Source organism: Eptesicus fuscus, chromosome 9 (assembly GCF_027574615.1).
Source record: "Eptesicus fuscus isolate TK198812 chromosome 9, DD_ASM_mEF_20220401, whole genome shotgun sequence".
NCBI classification, from domain to species: domain Eukaryota; kingdom Metazoa; phylum Chordata; class Mammalia; order Chiroptera; family Vespertilionidae; genus Eptesicus; species Eptesicus fuscus.
Window position 1 is genome coordinate 25105238 of NC_072481.1, and position 17018 is coordinate 25122255.

At 39.8% G+C, this 17018-nt stretch overlaps 2 protein-coding genes across 2 annotated transcripts; both read right to left on the minus strand.

Annotated features, from left to right (window-relative positions):
- Positions 1-2674: 2674 nt before the first annotated feature.
- On the minus strand, positions 2675-9253 carry MYCBP (MYC binding protein). The gene is made up of 5 exons (XM_008151160.3): positions 9156-9253; positions 8883-8955; positions 5431-5479; positions 5062-5191; positions 2675-3875 (listed from the first exon to the last, which is right to left on the minus strand). Exons 1-5 carry the CDS (start codon positions 9168-9170, stop codon positions 3831-3833), a joined length of 312 nt encoding a protein of 103 aa, XP_008149382.1. The 5' UTR covers positions 9171-9253; the 3' UTR covers positions 2675-3830.
- A 753-nt stretch (positions 9254-10006) lies between these two features.
- Positions 10007-12090, minus strand: GJA9 (gap junction protein alpha 9). Its single transcript, XM_008151161.3, is given in 5 exon segments — positions 10007-10741; positions 10743-10795; positions 10798-10924; positions 10927-11050; positions 11052-12090. Coding segments are annotated over 5 exon segments (1557 nt in total). The 5' UTR covers positions 12035-12090; the 3' UTR covers positions 10007-10471.
- Positions 12091-17018: the final 4928 nt, after the last annotated feature.

Genomic DNA, 17018 nt, shown 5'->3' on the forward strand with positions numbered 1-17018 from the left:
TTTTGAATTTTAAATACCAAATGTGGCTATGGTTACTATATTAGACAGTACAGCCTTGTATTTTCAAATGCCTTTTCTCTATTGGTCACTCTCTTTTATATGCATTTGAGCTTTTCAACATCCATCAAATGTCTGGCACCTACAGTGCAATACTGACCACCAATACAGCCTTCAGAATGATTGTTTAGCACCTAGAGAGTATTTCTATTAATGCTTTCCAGAATGGATTTTTAAAAAATATTTATAGCCCGCCCTGACTGGTTTGGCTCCGTGGATAGAGCGTCGGCCTGCGGACTGAGGGGTCCCAGGTTCGGTTCTGGTCAAGGGCATGTGCCTTGGTTGCGGCACATCCCCAGTGGGAGGTGTGTGGGAGGCAGCTGATGTTTCTCTCCCATCGATGTTTCTAACTATCTATCCCTCTCCCTTCCTCTCTGTAAAAAATCAATAAAATATATATTTTTTAAATTTTTTAAATAAAATATTTATAAAAAGCCCAGCCAGTGCCCTAACTGGTTTGGCTCAGTGGAAAGAGTGTCAGCCTGTGGACTGAGGGGTCCCAGGTTCCATTCCGGTCAAGGGCACATGCCAGGGTGTGGGCTCCATCCCCAGTAGGGGGTGTGCAGGAGGCATCCAATCAATGATTCTCTCATCATGGATGTGTTTCTCTCTCTCTCTCTCTCTCTCTCTCTCTCTCTCTCTCTCTCCCCTCCCTCCCTTCCCTCTCCTCTCTGAAATCAATAAAAATACTTTTTTTTTAAAAAGCCCGGCCAGCATGGCTCAGTGGTTGAGTGTCTGCCTATGAACCAGGAGGACATGGTTCAATTCCTGGTCAGGGTTGCAGGCTCCATCCCCAGTGTGGGGTGTGCAGGAGGCAGCCAATCAATGATTCTCTGTCATCATTGATGTTTCTCTCTCTCTCTCTCTCTCTGAAAACAATAAAAATATATTTTTTAAAAATATATTCAGAAAGTACAAGTGTTCCCCACTGATAATCACTGAAACTAGTACATTGTCAGCAATGCTAGTGCCTCGACTTGTATAACTGCATTTTTTAACCTAAATATAAGACTTGCTCAGCTTTCTGGTTTAGGCCCAGAGTTTGGGTATTCCAAGTTGTTAAGCATTTTCAAGCTTGTTTCAATATAAGTCTACCAATCAGCCTTTCCAACTTGGTGGCACTTAACAGATTTTGCATTACTACCATCTGACCCGTATGTAGTCCTTTATCATTTGCAAGGTACTTTTCATCCATTATATTTGATCCTTACAACAATCTTGTGAGGTAAGCAAGATATGAAATCTACATTGTATAGGTAAGTTAGCTGACGCCTAGCAGGAACTGAATGGATAGGGTGCTTTTTCTATTCCATTGAGCCTCTTTTATACTATCTTCATCCAAATCCTTGATGGAAATGTTGAAGAGGACCTCCAGAGGCCAGGCTGACTGACTTCTTCAATAGCACTGACTGGTACAGCAGTTTAGCAGGTCAGTTCCACCAAAAAGTGTGATTATCCAACCCAGATTGGCATTCTGTCCAAAAGGATGGTACAAGACACAACCACCTGACTTACATATGTATTAATACTAGTCCCAAGAGAAAAAAGCAAATGAGGGTTAGCTGCCAGAAAAAATTTCTACCTGTCTGTATCCACAAGGGGACTATCATACCAACTGCTTAAAGAAGCCAAGTCTCCCTCTCTTCCAAACTGCCCTGGGGCCATGTTTTATTTTGATGAAGATTCTTAGCACATCCTAGTCCATATTGTAATTGCTTATATACATGTCTTACAACTAATTTCAAGTATAACACCCAGCACTCAGCCCTCTGCTGTCCATGTAGAAGGCACTCAGATTGGTAGAAGATAAACCAATTCAAGTGAATGTTCTTCCAACAGTATCTGACCGCCCTCCCCATCCAAAAACAAAACTTGTGATTAGAAGAGGCACATTCCTACCAATTGCCACATTCCTACCAACATGACTGAATAAAATTCCCTTACAATTGGCTTAGTCAGTTTCTCACAGGTACTGAGACTTTTGCTAGTTAAGCCAGCTTTCAGTGTATTGTTTCATTTTCTGTGTGTTTTGACCAAAAAAAGCTAGGTTCTCTAACAATCAGGATAAGATATACGAAATACGACTACTTCTTAATAACCTCAATCAATCAATAAGGAAAATAAATGATCAAGAAAACAGAGGCCCTGGCTGGGTAGCTCAGTTGGTTAGAGCATCGTCCCAATACACCAAGATTGCAGGTTCAATCCCTGGTTAGGGCGCATATAAGTGAGTGCATAAATAAGTGGAACAACAAATCTATGTTCTCTCTCTCCCTTTATCCTCTCTCCCTCTCTCCTTCCCCTTTCTCTAAAATCAGGTTTGTGTTGTGTGTGTGTGTTTTAATATATCTTTTTATTGATTTCAGAGAGGAAGGAAGAGGGGGAGAGAGATAGAAACATCCATGATGAGAAAGAATCATGGATTGGCTGCCTCCTGCAAGTCCCCCACTGGGGATCGAGCCCACAACCCAGGGCATGTACCCTTGACCAGAATCGAACCTGGGACCTTTCAGTTTGCAGGCCAATGCTCTATCCACTGAGCCAAACCAGGTAGGACTAAAATCAGGTGTTTTTTTTAAAGTCTGTAGGTCTTGCAAAATAAATGAAAAGAGACTAATGAACAAGAATCTAGTGCTTTACCATTTACAAATTTTTCATACATTCCATTTGACCCTCACAACAACCCTGTGAGGTAGGCAGCACAGATATTATTATTCTCAACTAACAGATGTGGAGAGTGAATTTCAGAGCAGTTAACTGATGTGCCCAAGGTTCAACAGTTAGTAATTTGTATTAATATCAGTCTTTGGCCTAAAAATTCAACACTCAACCTCCCCTCATACTTGCCCTACCTACTTCACAGGGATGATGAAGATGAAATGAATTCAAGGCTAGAAAAATATTTTGAGAAAAAAGCACTATATAATTATACCAGCAAACTATAATTTTCCTCTATATATGGCTTATTCTCCTTCTCATCCCAGCTTGTGAATGAACCCAGAATTTTATATTCCCTCTGTTCTGTGCTCAACTGAGCAACTAAGTAAGGCAGGGGAACAGTGTGATCCTGTTTAATGTGATAGAAGTTACAACCGGGTAACTGCTATTATAGCAAATTGAAAATCAACACAGGAAAGCCCATGTGCAAGTAGCAAGCAGGCAACATCATCAAATAGGGCATGAATGCACAGAAGAAAAACGTGGTGTCAGAGTTCAAACTGGCACACACAGTTACCTAAGGCAAAGTGGTGGCAAAGAGGAGTTATTTATTCCGCATTATGTAAATGAGCAAAAGATTCATTAGAACCCATGCAAAGCATCTCATGGCACACAGATCTCTCCCGCTGCCTACGGAGAATAGAAACAATGTCATCTTCGTTTTAAAGAATGACTGTGCCTGTGCTCATACCCTGAACTAAACCAAGGAACAGCTCCATGCTAACCTTCCTCAGCTAAAATACAACCAGCACCATCATTCCTAGCCAGACTAGTAAACAGAATGTCTTTTAAGGTAATGAATTATGACTGTGTTTAGATTTTTTTCAGGATTCACTTTGGATACTCCTGCTTTTAAGACCCAAAGAAGGTTATATTGAGTTTTTATTGGTGATTATAAGAATATGTGTTTATAACAGTTAAAGTGTGATAGGTGAATTTAACATATATATATATATAAAAGTTCTATAGCATCTGTTCAGAAAAGATTATATACTATACAAACTATTTCAAGTCTTACAAAACATTTTTCAGTGTCTTTTCAACTGAGAAGAATCCTATTCAGCACGCTTCTCCTCCTGAGGTGGTTCATACTGAGCAAGCTATAGGGCAAAGACAGAGGAATTTAGATGAATTTTATTCTAAACTGGATAAAAAAACTTAAGAGTAACAAAACAAGTTCACTATTATATTCAATTTAATTACTGACTCAGTAAGTTTATATGTTTAAATGTTTAAACCATTCAATGATTTAAGACTTAATACAATCAAACCTAATGAAGGCTTTTTACATAAATCTTTAATATTACTAGGAAATTAAAATTTAATTCCAGTTTATGGCTACCCTGTCAAGACACTTGATATGCAATAATCTATATTTTCCCAAGGATGATGTGGCTTATTATAATAAGCCCCTCTACCAAAAGTTGACTGAACTTTCTCCTAAAAAGTAGAAAAAACAAATTATGTGACATATATGAATCTAGCCAAATAATAAAGACCTGCTAATGTCTTTGATTTAAAAGGTGCCCAAGAGTTAACTGGTATTTTCACATTGTGGAAATACTGCATTTTCTTTTATGCCAAGTTGTTCCCTTGGAAGAACACTAAGCTAAGATTTGTTCCATTAAGCTGTTAGATTTGAGAAGCTAGGCTTCATTGTGCTGTAGTTTCCTCACCTGTGCATCTATTTCACTTATCTCACAACGTTATTGAGAAAATAAAACTCATGAGAAATTCCTAGAGTAATATAAAATGCATTATGTGATTCAGAATGTGGTGAAACCTCAAGGACTTAGAGTTGACTAATTTGAAGTTTATTAAAATTCTCACAGGAGTTTAAACAAAGAAAAACTAGCACTAGACAAAATTAAGTGCAAACAAATTTACAAGAGCCACCACATGACTAGGTAGATTGTGCACTGCACAACTCTAAGAGGTGCCACTCACAAAGCAACTTAAATCAACTGTGTAAGACTCTCAGAAATCTCCACATACTAGAAGTAGCATTAACCAATATTCTCATCTTTTTGTTGATGCAGGTTCCCAAGAACCTCTTCTTGACCACACTTTGCTTATCCTATTTCTAATCTGTCTGTGGTTTTCTAGACAGGGCATCAGTTTGGCCTTGCAATTAATTGAGATTGATATTCACCTTCCTCCCTCCTCTACTGTCCATTTTAGTGAGGTTTTGGTCATATTAATATTATTAACATGAATGTGTTAATGATAGGTGAAATTATTAACTAAAGATGAAGTTATTAACATGAATTCTTTTTAAAAATTTACCTTTGCTTTCAGTTTTTTATTTTCTTCTACAATAGCTTCATATTTCTCTTTCATTTCTGCCAATTCTAGACGAAGCAGCTCTATTTCTGGATTTTCTGGGGTAGCAGCTCCTAAGTGATGCTTTAAAAAACTAATCTCAAAGTTAAGAATTTACTTGAGCTAAATGACAGTAATGAAATAGCCCCGAGTAGCATCTCTGATCAGAGTCACCCTATCCCACCACCCATATTTACCCAGAGATCATCACCCAAAAACTCAAAGGAAAGTAACTTTTTTCATAATCAAAAGTATTTTAAAGATTATCTATGTGAAAAAAATGAGAATTCTAAAAATAAGGCCTTTTTCTGACTTGAAAGATGAAAAGGATACTCCAAAGCACTATTAGGTTTCTCTGGTTCTTCATATAAGGCTACCAATACTGCAAATCAAAAAGCAGAGAGAGCAACAATTAAAGTCTTAAATTTGAATGGTTGAAATTATATTCTGTAACTTAGAATGTATTAAGTGCCTATTATATGTCAAGCACATTGCTAGGCCTATCCATACCATGGTGAATAAGACAGACAAGGTCCCCACTCTCAGTGAATTTACAGTCTAGTGCAAAAGGTAAGAAATAGACACAGAAAGAGAATCAAGGAACGATCAGGATAACGGGTTGTTATGGGAGCACAGTGGAAAAACACCTAACTCTAGGGCACCAGGGAAGGCTTCCTAAAAGAAGGGAACTAAGATCTGAGATCTAGGTGATGAGGATTACAGATAAAATGGGAAGGGCAGGGGGAAAGCGAACACCGTACGGAGGAACTGAAATTAAAGTGTGGCTAGATGGAGTTGTCAACCATGTGGCAGGAGTATCCACTCATTGATTTGCTGAAGAAACTAGAAGGGAGTAGGGGGCAGACTAGGGAAGATCCTGCAAGTTCTGTTGGACGTTGATTCTAAGAACAGGCACATAAACATTTTAAGCAGTAGGGTAACAGGATCACTATTTACTGCTGTGTGGAAAATCAGCAAGTAGGACAAGAATAAAAGCAGGAAGAACAGTTAACAAGCTGATGTGGTAATCCTGTTGACAAAGATAGTCAACTGTACTAGAGTGATAGAGGGGGGTAGTAAGAAAGTAGATCAATTTGAGAAAAATTTAGGAATATCAACATGGTTATGGAATTCAAAATGTTCTTCAAGAATGAAGTTTTCATACATAACATGCTAAATAACCGCCAACCAAAAACTTTACCAGTAATCAACATTAAAATATACTTTATTGTTTTCATATCCAATAGCTCATATCAGTACTACCTTGCTCATCTTCTATTGAACAAATTCCTACTAGGATTTACTACTCAGCTAAAAATCTCTCTAAATCAGTGATTAACATTTTTGTGCATGGAACCCTTTGAAAAGCCTGATAAAAGCCCCCCAAAAAAATGTAACTACACACACACAAAATGTGCATATCTAGACCCAAAGTTAACAACTCCTGTTGTAAACCAACTTACCATACTTCCCTTTTATTTTTTAGTTTTAATTACTCATCAAAAGATAGACAGTATGGAAAAACTCAAATGGGCAACTGCTTTGAGTTCTGATAGTTACTCTTCATCTCTCTGAATATACTTACATTATTTTTTGAGAAATTTATATATTTAATATTACTACTACTCTCTCCTCAACCTGCCTTGTAATGTTACAGTACTCTTTAATTCCTCTACTCACTATCTTTTCCTTTAAGTTATATACTCAAACTTGTTTCTTCCATTAATTTCCACTGAGTCCTAATTTTATAAAAACTGAATACTTTTATCCTTTCTTCCTCTTCTATCCCAATTTTTTCAACTTTTAAATTTCTGTCAGTGGTACTTAAAAGATTGATAATTACATAACATAATGTAAATGTCAAGTTTTCTGTGCTTTTCTATAGATAGAATATACTTCCTTTTAGTCAGATAAGAAAAACACTATACCTGATGATCCCCTTTTTGCCTTAGCAGCCAGGATTTTTAGAGGTTGATACAATGCTCAAAATAACTCTTAAATGCCTCTTCTTCCTAATGGTTTATCATCTTTTATCTTTAGCCATCCTGTCTTTCTAGTGTTTTAATGTTAGAAGCAGTTTCAAATCCTCTTGGAAATAAGCTAGATAAAAATTAGAAATTAAATCTATGTAAAGTACCTATGTTTGATGCTGAAAATCAAATTTGAAATAGATCACATCAGTAGATACTATGTTACCTGATGTTATTTAGGGAAATGGAAATGTAGGGAGGTGGTGAGGGGTTAGACACCAGTAGATGTGAGCAAGGGAAAAGAAGCCACCAATGGTTTCTAATCTCCCATGAAGGAAAATCACATACGGCCACAAAGCTGTACATCTTCAGTCACCTCCCACCAGGGTCACTCTGGCCTTTACCATTCTACTTTTCACTCACTCCATCCATGCACTTTGGCCTCTTTACACTTCCTGGAACTCTGGACATCAGACACTATTTCATTCAGGTCTCAGCTCAAATGTTACTACTTAAGAGAGTCCTCCCCCACCACCCTACATAAGATGCCACACCCATCTGTCCTTTATCCCCTATTTTGCTATGTCTTAATACCACTGGCTGACACAATGTATTATGTCTTCCCCCAACTAGGATATAAGTTCATTTAGAGCAGGGAGTGTGGTGTGTGTTTTTCCACTACTGTATCCCCATTTAACCTGAATAAAATGGTTAAATTAAAGAAAGAAATTAACTTGTGGAGTTTTTATTTTTAGGGGAGAGGGCCTCCAAGAATCTGTAACGCTTCCAGAAAACAGAGGACAAGCCCTTCATAGAGTAGTTCCTTAATGTTTGCTGAAATTTATTAATGTTTGCAAAGAGGCAGGGAAACTAGTACCTGAACCCCGCTCAAGGTAAGGAGGAAATCAAAATTATCAGTCCATACTCGAGAATTAAAAGCCCTACTTTCTGCTAAGACAGAGTTATTCTTCTCTTCCAATTTTCTCCTAATCTTTGTTTCTGGCCAAAGAGCGGTAACCAAATTATTTCCCAGACACTTACTATTCTCATTTAGACCTAGGTCCTCATCCTGCCAACTCTTACACATCCTTGAAAGTGAGTTCAGTGATACATAATAGGCATTTAAATTACTGCTGAGCTAATGAAATAAGCAGTACCCCAACTATCTCGAAACCCTCAGCTTCAAGCACCCTCACTTAGATCTTGAACCCCGGAGGAAGAGACACAGTGTAACAGTGAAACAATATAACGATTTTGAGGTGCTCTCAAACTCCTTAAACTGTAATTCTACTTTAATTGTGAAATCTGTACAGTGTAGAAACGAATATGGACTACGAAACAGGGGTTGAAAAGCCTAATTGACTGAATCGCCTACTCTGGGGATTAGGCTCACTTAGCTACTTCATACCGCTCTTCAAATCTGGAAATTCTCCAACTTGGTTCGAGGTTCAATGTTTCTTAACAGGATTCCAGGACTCCCCAGAAACCGTAAGGCGGGAGGAATTGGGATCTCAAGGTCTTTAGCAAACATGCCCACTGCGGCTGCTCGAGGCAAAGCAACGGAAGTTGAAGAGACTTTTTGCAACAGCTGCAAGAGTTTCACTCCCGGCCGGGAGAGGGGTAGCGTGCGCTAGGCAACCCGACCCGGGCCGGCGGCGTCCGGCGGCAGGGCGTGCGCCGAACCCCAAGGCCCACCTCGCTGAACCCCGCACGGGTCCCACCTGTCCCCTTCCTTCCCCACGTCACAGACCGTCAGGGGCGCAGCCCGCGTAGCACGACGAGAACACGAGGCACCCTCTCCTCGCCCATACTCACCCTTGGTCAGCGTGTCCAGCACTCCTGACTTCTCCAAGTACCTCCGGAACTGCTCGCGCTTCGAGTCGGCGGCCTGAGGAGATACGGCGGGTCAGTGGCCGGGATCCGGGGGCCGGAGCAGGAAGAAGGCTCTGGAGGCTGGCAAACCCCGCCTCCGCATCGCTACCTCAGGCCCCCCCGCCAAACCTGCGCGCGCCCCCATGCCCACCCGGAGCCGACCCGCGGCTGGCCACCTCCCGCACGCCCCCAGCCACGCCGCCGCGCCCCCCTCACTTTGTAATGGGCCATAGTGACAGCGGCAGCGGCGTAGCTGGCGCCGGAGACCGTGGCTGGCGGGCTCTAAGCAGTACTGCACATGCGCGGAAGGGCGCGCGCGCCTGCGCACTTGCGAACCACGGTCTGGAGTGGTCGGGGTGTGGCCTGTTTTCATGGCGACAAGGACGCTCTGAATGCCCCGTGGTGGGCTGAGCCGAGGGAGTCTGCGTACGCCCGCCCATCTGGCTAGACTGACAACTCTCTTTCCTCTTCCGGTCCCCGCAGCGAGTCTGTTGCCTCGGGACAAGTGAGGTTTTGGTAACTCGGGACCAGCGTCCTTGTGGGGCCCAAAGACGGGCGAGGCTCCCGGGGGTGGAGCCTGCGTAACTCGGGAGCCCTAGGGACTCTTCAGACACCGATAGTAGGCGGACCTGCCTCAACTGGGACCTCGGAATCTGTGGTAACCAATCAGTATGTTATGGCTTCTTGGCTCCCATCCTAAAAAGGTGCCCCGGATTTCCAATGGTTTGAGGAGTGTGTTTAAAATCATACGTTTCAGTTCTGGCTTTTACGTTTGGAGTTTCCTTGTTATGTGGCCGAGTTAATGTGGGCCTATAGAGTGAGCAGTCACATGTTAATGAGAGCTAGCACTCTGGATCGCCTATTGATGCCACTGTATTAAACATGTGTTTCTTATTTTGGTCTTCACACTATATCTGTAAGATAGGTACTGTTAGTAAAATGGTGAGATTAGATAACCAGTTAGTGGTAGAGCCAAAAGTTCAGTCTGGGCACGGAATCACGATGCCATAAACTGGTCAGAGCGAGCCAGAAATCTTTTTTAAGATTTTATTTACTGGATAACAGCATTAAGATTATACTCATGACACATTAAGTTGCAATCTGTAAGGAAACTAAGTCCCAGGAGCAAACAAAATTTAACCAGTGTCCACAAATAAAAGATCAGTAATTAAAAGGAGTAATTATATACATTAAGAACAATCTCCGAAGTACTGTGGTCCCTTCAAGGAAAAACTCGATTCCAATCCATTTAGCCTCAATTCTGAACATATAATTTCCCCAAACTCGGTTTTCACAAATTCTGAAGTGGACCTGTGAAAAAGTAATCCTGATTTGGTAACTCTATATCATTGTTTTCGAAACTACCCCTTCACAATTCAGAATTAGAGCTGTTTTTCCTTTTTGAAATGGGTTTGCAATTGCACATTTTAACACCTGGTCTTTAGAGCTGCCCTTATCTGCTTTGTCTGTGTTCCACTATTACTAGGCTACTTCTGTGATAATAGGCAAAATGTCTAAAAGCCAACAGCTGTTCAGATCTGAAGGTCTGTGGGAGCCCGCCTACTAATGAGATTGCTTGTCAGCAACACTAACTGATTTGGAGGACAAGCAGTAGGATTATTGCAGGTTCTGACCAACTTGGATCCAGAGGACAATGCTCCAAAAGAATTAGGAGTGTCTGGAGTGTCAAGTGGTTGGAATTCTCCCTGTAAAGGAGAAAGTGTTCTGACTGTACTTTCTCTGAACTAGCCCTTGAGATTACCTTTAGGAGGTGACCCCCAATTTTCATCTTCTGTAGAGGGGACTCCATGTAGCAGGAAGCCACCTTGGTTTCCTGTCGCAATTAGCTGACAAGAGAAAGCTGTTTGGAGTGACTGCCCTATGTGGTTGTCCAGATCTATAGCAACACCTGGACTAGAACAGTGACCTGTAGGGTACTGGTTCCTTTTGCTGTTTTTGCCATCAGTTTCTTTTCTTTTCTTTTCTTTTCTTTTCCTTACTGTTTACCATTAACTTCTTTTCCTGATTTTTTATGAGTGTTTTCATTAGTGCTTGAGCTGATGCTTTGAATATCACTACAGGTAGTACTAAATGTGCACATCTCATTAGAAAATAGTTTCCTGTTCATCCAAAATGCATTTCTCATCATTTCTGTTGTGATTATCAGGACCTGCCTGAAATGCAGAGCAGTTTGAACTAGGATGCACTGTTGCGTGTGCTTGCTTTTCCACTATCAGATTATAACCAGGTGCAGAAGAGAGTCGCTTCAGTGAATTTGCAGCTGTGCTCTGATATTTGGCAAGATTTTGTCTTGACCTGTTTGAATAGAATTCATTATGCTCATCCTTCAATTTATATTGTCCCCAGAGCCCTCTCTTAATCTTTTTAAAGCCTAGGTGGAAAATTTCTAGAACGTTTAAGAAAAGTGAAACGATGGCTATGGATTGCACAAATAATAGGAATATTGTCTTTTCTGTTGAACTTGAGACAAAACAGTCAATTATATTTGGACATGGGTAGCCTTGGCATTTAAATAGAGACTCTAAATGAAATCCATATAAAAGGTACTGTCCAATCATAAACCCAATTTCAAGAACAGAGCGAGTGAAAATGTGTATCACATAGGTGCAAAGCCAGGTTCCCCTGAGTGGAGCTTTATTAAGTTTCCTTTGCTGCAGCTGACAAAGTGCTTGCTCCAATCTCCTCCGATGATCCCCAGGCATAGCAGACTCAACCCCTTTCAGTTCTCCTCCCAGTTGAGCTTCCTCCTTCGGTCTCTCTTTCTCCAGAACTCTCAGTCGGTACAAAGCATGGGCCACGTAGACCAGGGATGGCGAAGACACGAAAATCACCTGCAGAGCCCAGGATCTAATGAGGGAGATAGGAAAAGCCTGGTCATGGCATCCATTTCTGCAGCCAAGTTGTTCTGTGTTACAGATGAAGCCAGACTGCTCATCATTCCAAACATTTTCAGCTGCTACACTCAGAACAAGCATACGAAATATGAACAGGGTGGTGAGCCAGGTCTTTCCAATCACAGTGAAGTGGATGTGAACTTCCTCCAGAACGCCTCCAAGGAAACTCCAGTCCTCCATCTTTATTTAGTCCGCCATCTTAGCTCTGAACCCCATCAACTAGGAGGCAGGTAAATTCTTCCATTCTGACTGTGTGCTATTCCTTAAAGCAACCTATGGCCAAAATATGAACAAAACATCGCTCTATCCATGTGCTAGTTGCTTTACTTTTTTTTTTTAATATATTTTATTGATTTTTTTACAGAGAAGAAGAGAGAGGGATAGAGAGTTAGAAACATCGATGAGAGAGAAACATCGATCAGCTGCCTCTTGCACACCCCCTACTGGGGATGTGCCCGAAACCAAGGTACATGCCCTTGACCGGAATCAAACCTGGGACCCTTGATTCCCAGGCCATCACTCTATCCACTGAGCCAAACCGGTTTCGGCCCGGGGGGGTGGGGGGTAGGGGGGGTTCTTGATTAAAACTTTGGTCTACATTGTAATCGCTTTTGTTTTTTTTTAATAAAAGGAAATTCACTTCTTAGATCATCGTTAAATTTGCATCCTATTTTCTTACTCATGTTAAAAATCTAAAAAAAATAATTTAAAATTATATTATAAATTATTATATACATATTGCTTAAAACACAGTAAGTAGGTACATAATTACATGAATATATTTTATTGTTAGTTTATAAATTAAATTAATTTGTTATAAAGTAACTATATTTTAAAAATTATTTTAATCCTATATTTCTTTCTAAATAATAACAATACTAACTTGTATTATTTTTCCTCTGAATTTGCTGTGACGTAAGTCGTGAGTGTTACTTCAAGGCCGGCACTAGACTTTTTGCCGCCACTATAAAATGTAAATAATACAAGTACTGTCGCTAAACTCAAGAAAATTTATGTATTTATGAAATAAATAAATAAATTACTTACCTAAATTATCTGAATAGCTGATTTGTAATGACATCACTTGTTTAACTAGCTTACTAGCATGTAGTATGATGTGTATCGTCTGAGAGACAGTTACAAAATGTTTTCGTCGTTGCCAATCCCAAAAAATGCCATTGTTCATTAAGTCCAAACAATGGTGGTCGAATTCTAACAACTGATCAACAATGCGAACTTTGATAAGCAGTTCTCGATAATCAGTTCTCAACAACTATTTGTTATTATTAAAGTTTAACATTATAAAATTAACAAAAATAATAATAAAACTCATATCCTGGCTATATAGCCACATGGCCGCCGAAAACCGTATATTCCCTTCCTGTTCTCCCGCCGTTCCCTAGCTTGTCGTACATTCTTTCCAAAAATCGGGACTTTTTTAAAACGCCTCGGGACGCGGGACAAATTGTTAAAAATCAGGACTGTCCCGCCAAAAGCAGGACGTCTGGTCACCTTATAATTAGCTGAAGTTTGTTGTTTTATATTTTTTAACCCAGCTTTTGGAGAGGTTCCTGAAACTACTGATTTGATCTGTTAAGTTCTAACCAAAGTCAGTGATTTTAAAGTCTCATTTATACACAAAGGAAGATGAACGTGTTCCATTTCATCAGTCAGTAAGACACAGCATTCAGTAAGAGCAGAGGGAACAGAGCTGGCTCTCACTATAAGAATTTAGACTAGTTTTTTTATCCACATTTAAATGTCTAAGTTCTAGTTTCTTTATGGCAGTTTTTGAACATTTTCAGAAATCATTTTAGTAGTATATTCATGGATATTCATCAAATCTTTATTATATTTTGCTATGAAAAATACTGTAAAATTTTATCATCTTAAAATTAACTCCAAAAATTTTCAACTATTTATACTACCAAGATGTTATTAGATAAATAAATGGAACATTGGAGTGGTGGTGATAGTACAGAAATGTTCATTGTAACAGTATTTGACCTATTTAAGACATGAAGCTTGCCTTTGTGGAAGGAACAATAGGACAAGTTATAATTTACATGCTTAGATTATCAGCCAGGTTTTATATTAAGGTTGGTATCCTCGGATATCTATCCAAGAGGAAATATATCCCAAAAGAAAGTAAGAAGAATAAATGTTTTCATTCACTTTCATCTAAAATATAAATGCATGTCCTATATCCCTTACAGAAAGGGAAATGTTACACAAACAATATCCCGGGATACTATAGTTACAAGATACATCCATCACAAAAATCCTACGAGATAGGTATGTTGCTTCCTTATTTGACAGTGAGGAAACTGAGGCACACCTTATATTACCCAAGGTCACAGCTAAATTAATATAACTCTAAAGTCAGCTCTTAACCATGGTTATTAAACTGGTTTTTCTCTTTAAGCATACTTAAGAAATCTGCATGCAAGAGACATTAAGAAATCGTCTATTTTCTCTTAAAAGTTTAATTATTTAAATAAAGATAGTTTTGATTTTTTAAATAACTGGTTAGAGCCTTTTTGAAAGCTTTATGCAGTTAAAAAAGACTTGGAAAAGCATCAACCTTCTAAAATGTATTTGTATTCCTGAGATAGAGTAAGTTTATATTTATGTTAACAATATTATTCTCTTTGACCCAACAATCCAAAGCACTTTAAACTGTAAGCAGGGCCCTAACCGGTTTGGCTCAATGGATAGAGTGTCGGCCTGTGGACTGAAGGGTCTCAGGTTCAATTCCGGTCAAGGGCAAATGCCCAAGTTGCCGCTCAAACCCCAGTAGAGGACATGCAGGAGGCAGCCGATCAATAATTCTCATCATTGATGTTTCTATCTCTCTCCCTCTCCCTTCCTCTCTGAAATCAATAAAAAATATATATATTTTTAAAAATAATCTATAATAATAAAAGCATAATATGCTAATTAGACCAGACAGCCGAACGACCTTCTGGACAACCTTCTAGACAAAGCCAGGGCTGCAAGGGCCGAGGCAAGCCACCATGGCCTTGGCTGCCAGGGTCAAGCCCCTTACACGAATTTTGTGCACTGGGCCTCTAGTAATAAAATAAAAGACATGAAGTGTAAGCAGGTATTATGATAGTAATCATAACTTGGAAACATACACAATAATTATCGGTATAAGAAAGACTATTTTACATAACAAATAATAGTACACCCACCGTGTGGTAATATGCAAACAGTAAAAATTATAATCAAGCCCGCAGCTGTGCCAGCAGCTCAGCAACCAGTTCTCGTCTGGGGTCCAAGCCCAAAGGCCAGTGTGCGGATCCCGGCGTTATCGCCCCCGGAAACCACACTGTGATCAGCAGCAGTTCCTCCTGGCGTCTCTGTAGACCATCAGTTGGAAAAACCACACCCTGGGAAGTCCTCGGGGACGGCTGTCTCTCAGCTCTGGCGTGTGGGAGGCCCCTCCGTGGTGCACAGGCAAAAAAAAAAAAAAAAATTATAATCATATATTAATATAAAAAGACATTTGATAAACAGTTTCAGTGATATTCAGATTATAAAATAGAATAATATGGCCCCATCATTGTGAATTTACTTAAATGTAGAGATGCATACAAAAAAAAAGGCCATGTCTTGGCCAGTTCCTCAGTGGTTAAAGCGTCAGCCCTCATACTGAAGGGTCGCAGGTTTGATTCCAGGCAAGAGCAGGTACCCCAGTTGCAGGCTTGATCCCTGGCCCCGGTCAGGGGGGCAGTGTGGAAGGCAACCAGTCAATATGTCTCTCACACATCAATGTTTCTCTTTCTCTCCCCCTCCCTTCCACTCTCTCTAAAAAATCAATAGAAAACCTATCCTTGGGTGAGGATTAACAACAACAAAAAAGAGCCTAGAAGTATATTCATCAAAATCTTAACTTATCTCTGGGTAGTATGAGTACAATTAACTTGATTTTTGATAATTTTTTTACCATGAGCACTTTACTTTTCTATCACAAAAAGAAATAAGAGATTTTTTTTTCCCTTAAAGGGAATAGTATTTCCTGAAAGAAGCAGTATTATTTCAGCACAAGTCTTAGATTCTAAAGCTTTTATAGCAAATGACATGAATGCTAATGTACATAAATACATTACTATAGAATTCAAAAAGCAGAAAATAACATTTCAATTGGCTCTTAATTAGCTAAGAGAGAAATTAACACAAACCTTTCTTAGTTTAGATGAATATGAATCTGAAGCAAGTCCTCCTTAGAAGTTATAGCTCAGCCATTTTCAACTTGTGCTCCCTTTGCAGGTGTAGAGCAGGTTCAGTGCAGTCAGTGAATGAGTCAGCCACCAGCCAAAATCCATTTCCCTTTCAGCTCATTCTTGCCTCTAAAACAGGCTGTCCAATAGGGCTCTTTGCAGCAATGATGAAACTATATGTGCTCTCCAATAAGGTAACCCCTGGTCACATGTAGCTTTTGAGCTCTGGCAATGTGACATGTGTAAGCCACCTGTGCCTAGTGGCTACTTTATTGAACAGCACAGGTAAGAATACTTATAGTATGTCTAAAAACCCAGCACAGTTTGGAAGACTAAAGTTATGAACCCCAAATTAAGCCGAATAAATGGTTCCTCTATAATTCAGAGATATCAAATTTAAAACACCAGATGTGTATATGTGCTCTCTTTACGGTAATTTTTCCCTCTGGGGAACCCAATAAGATAATCACTGTGTTTGGTCATGTGAACAATGTTTCTAGTACCAAAAAACCTTTCTGACTAGATAGTAACTATTTAGTCATCATATTAATAATCAATGGGTCATGTCCGATTTCATAGATGAACCCTGTTGCTGTCCAGTTTTCTATGGCTAACCATTACATTGCCCTTTAGGTCATTAAAGGTCTCTCCTCAGAGCTAGTGACCTGGTGTATTCACCACGGCAGATGAGCATTTCTCTGAATTTGTCCCTTTGGGGATGTAGTGTCGATTCAGTGCAATTCCGTGCAGTGAGTAGTGAGCCATCATCTAAAATACATTTCCCTTTCTGCTCATCCTGGATAGAAAAAGGCCTAGAATACACACCCAGCTGTTGACAGTGGTCATCACCAGGGGCAAAAAGCAGTTTGGAGGGTGAGAAAGTAAAAAAGGGAGGAGGGAAGGGTACCTTTTTACATTCTTATTCAAATATTTGTTTA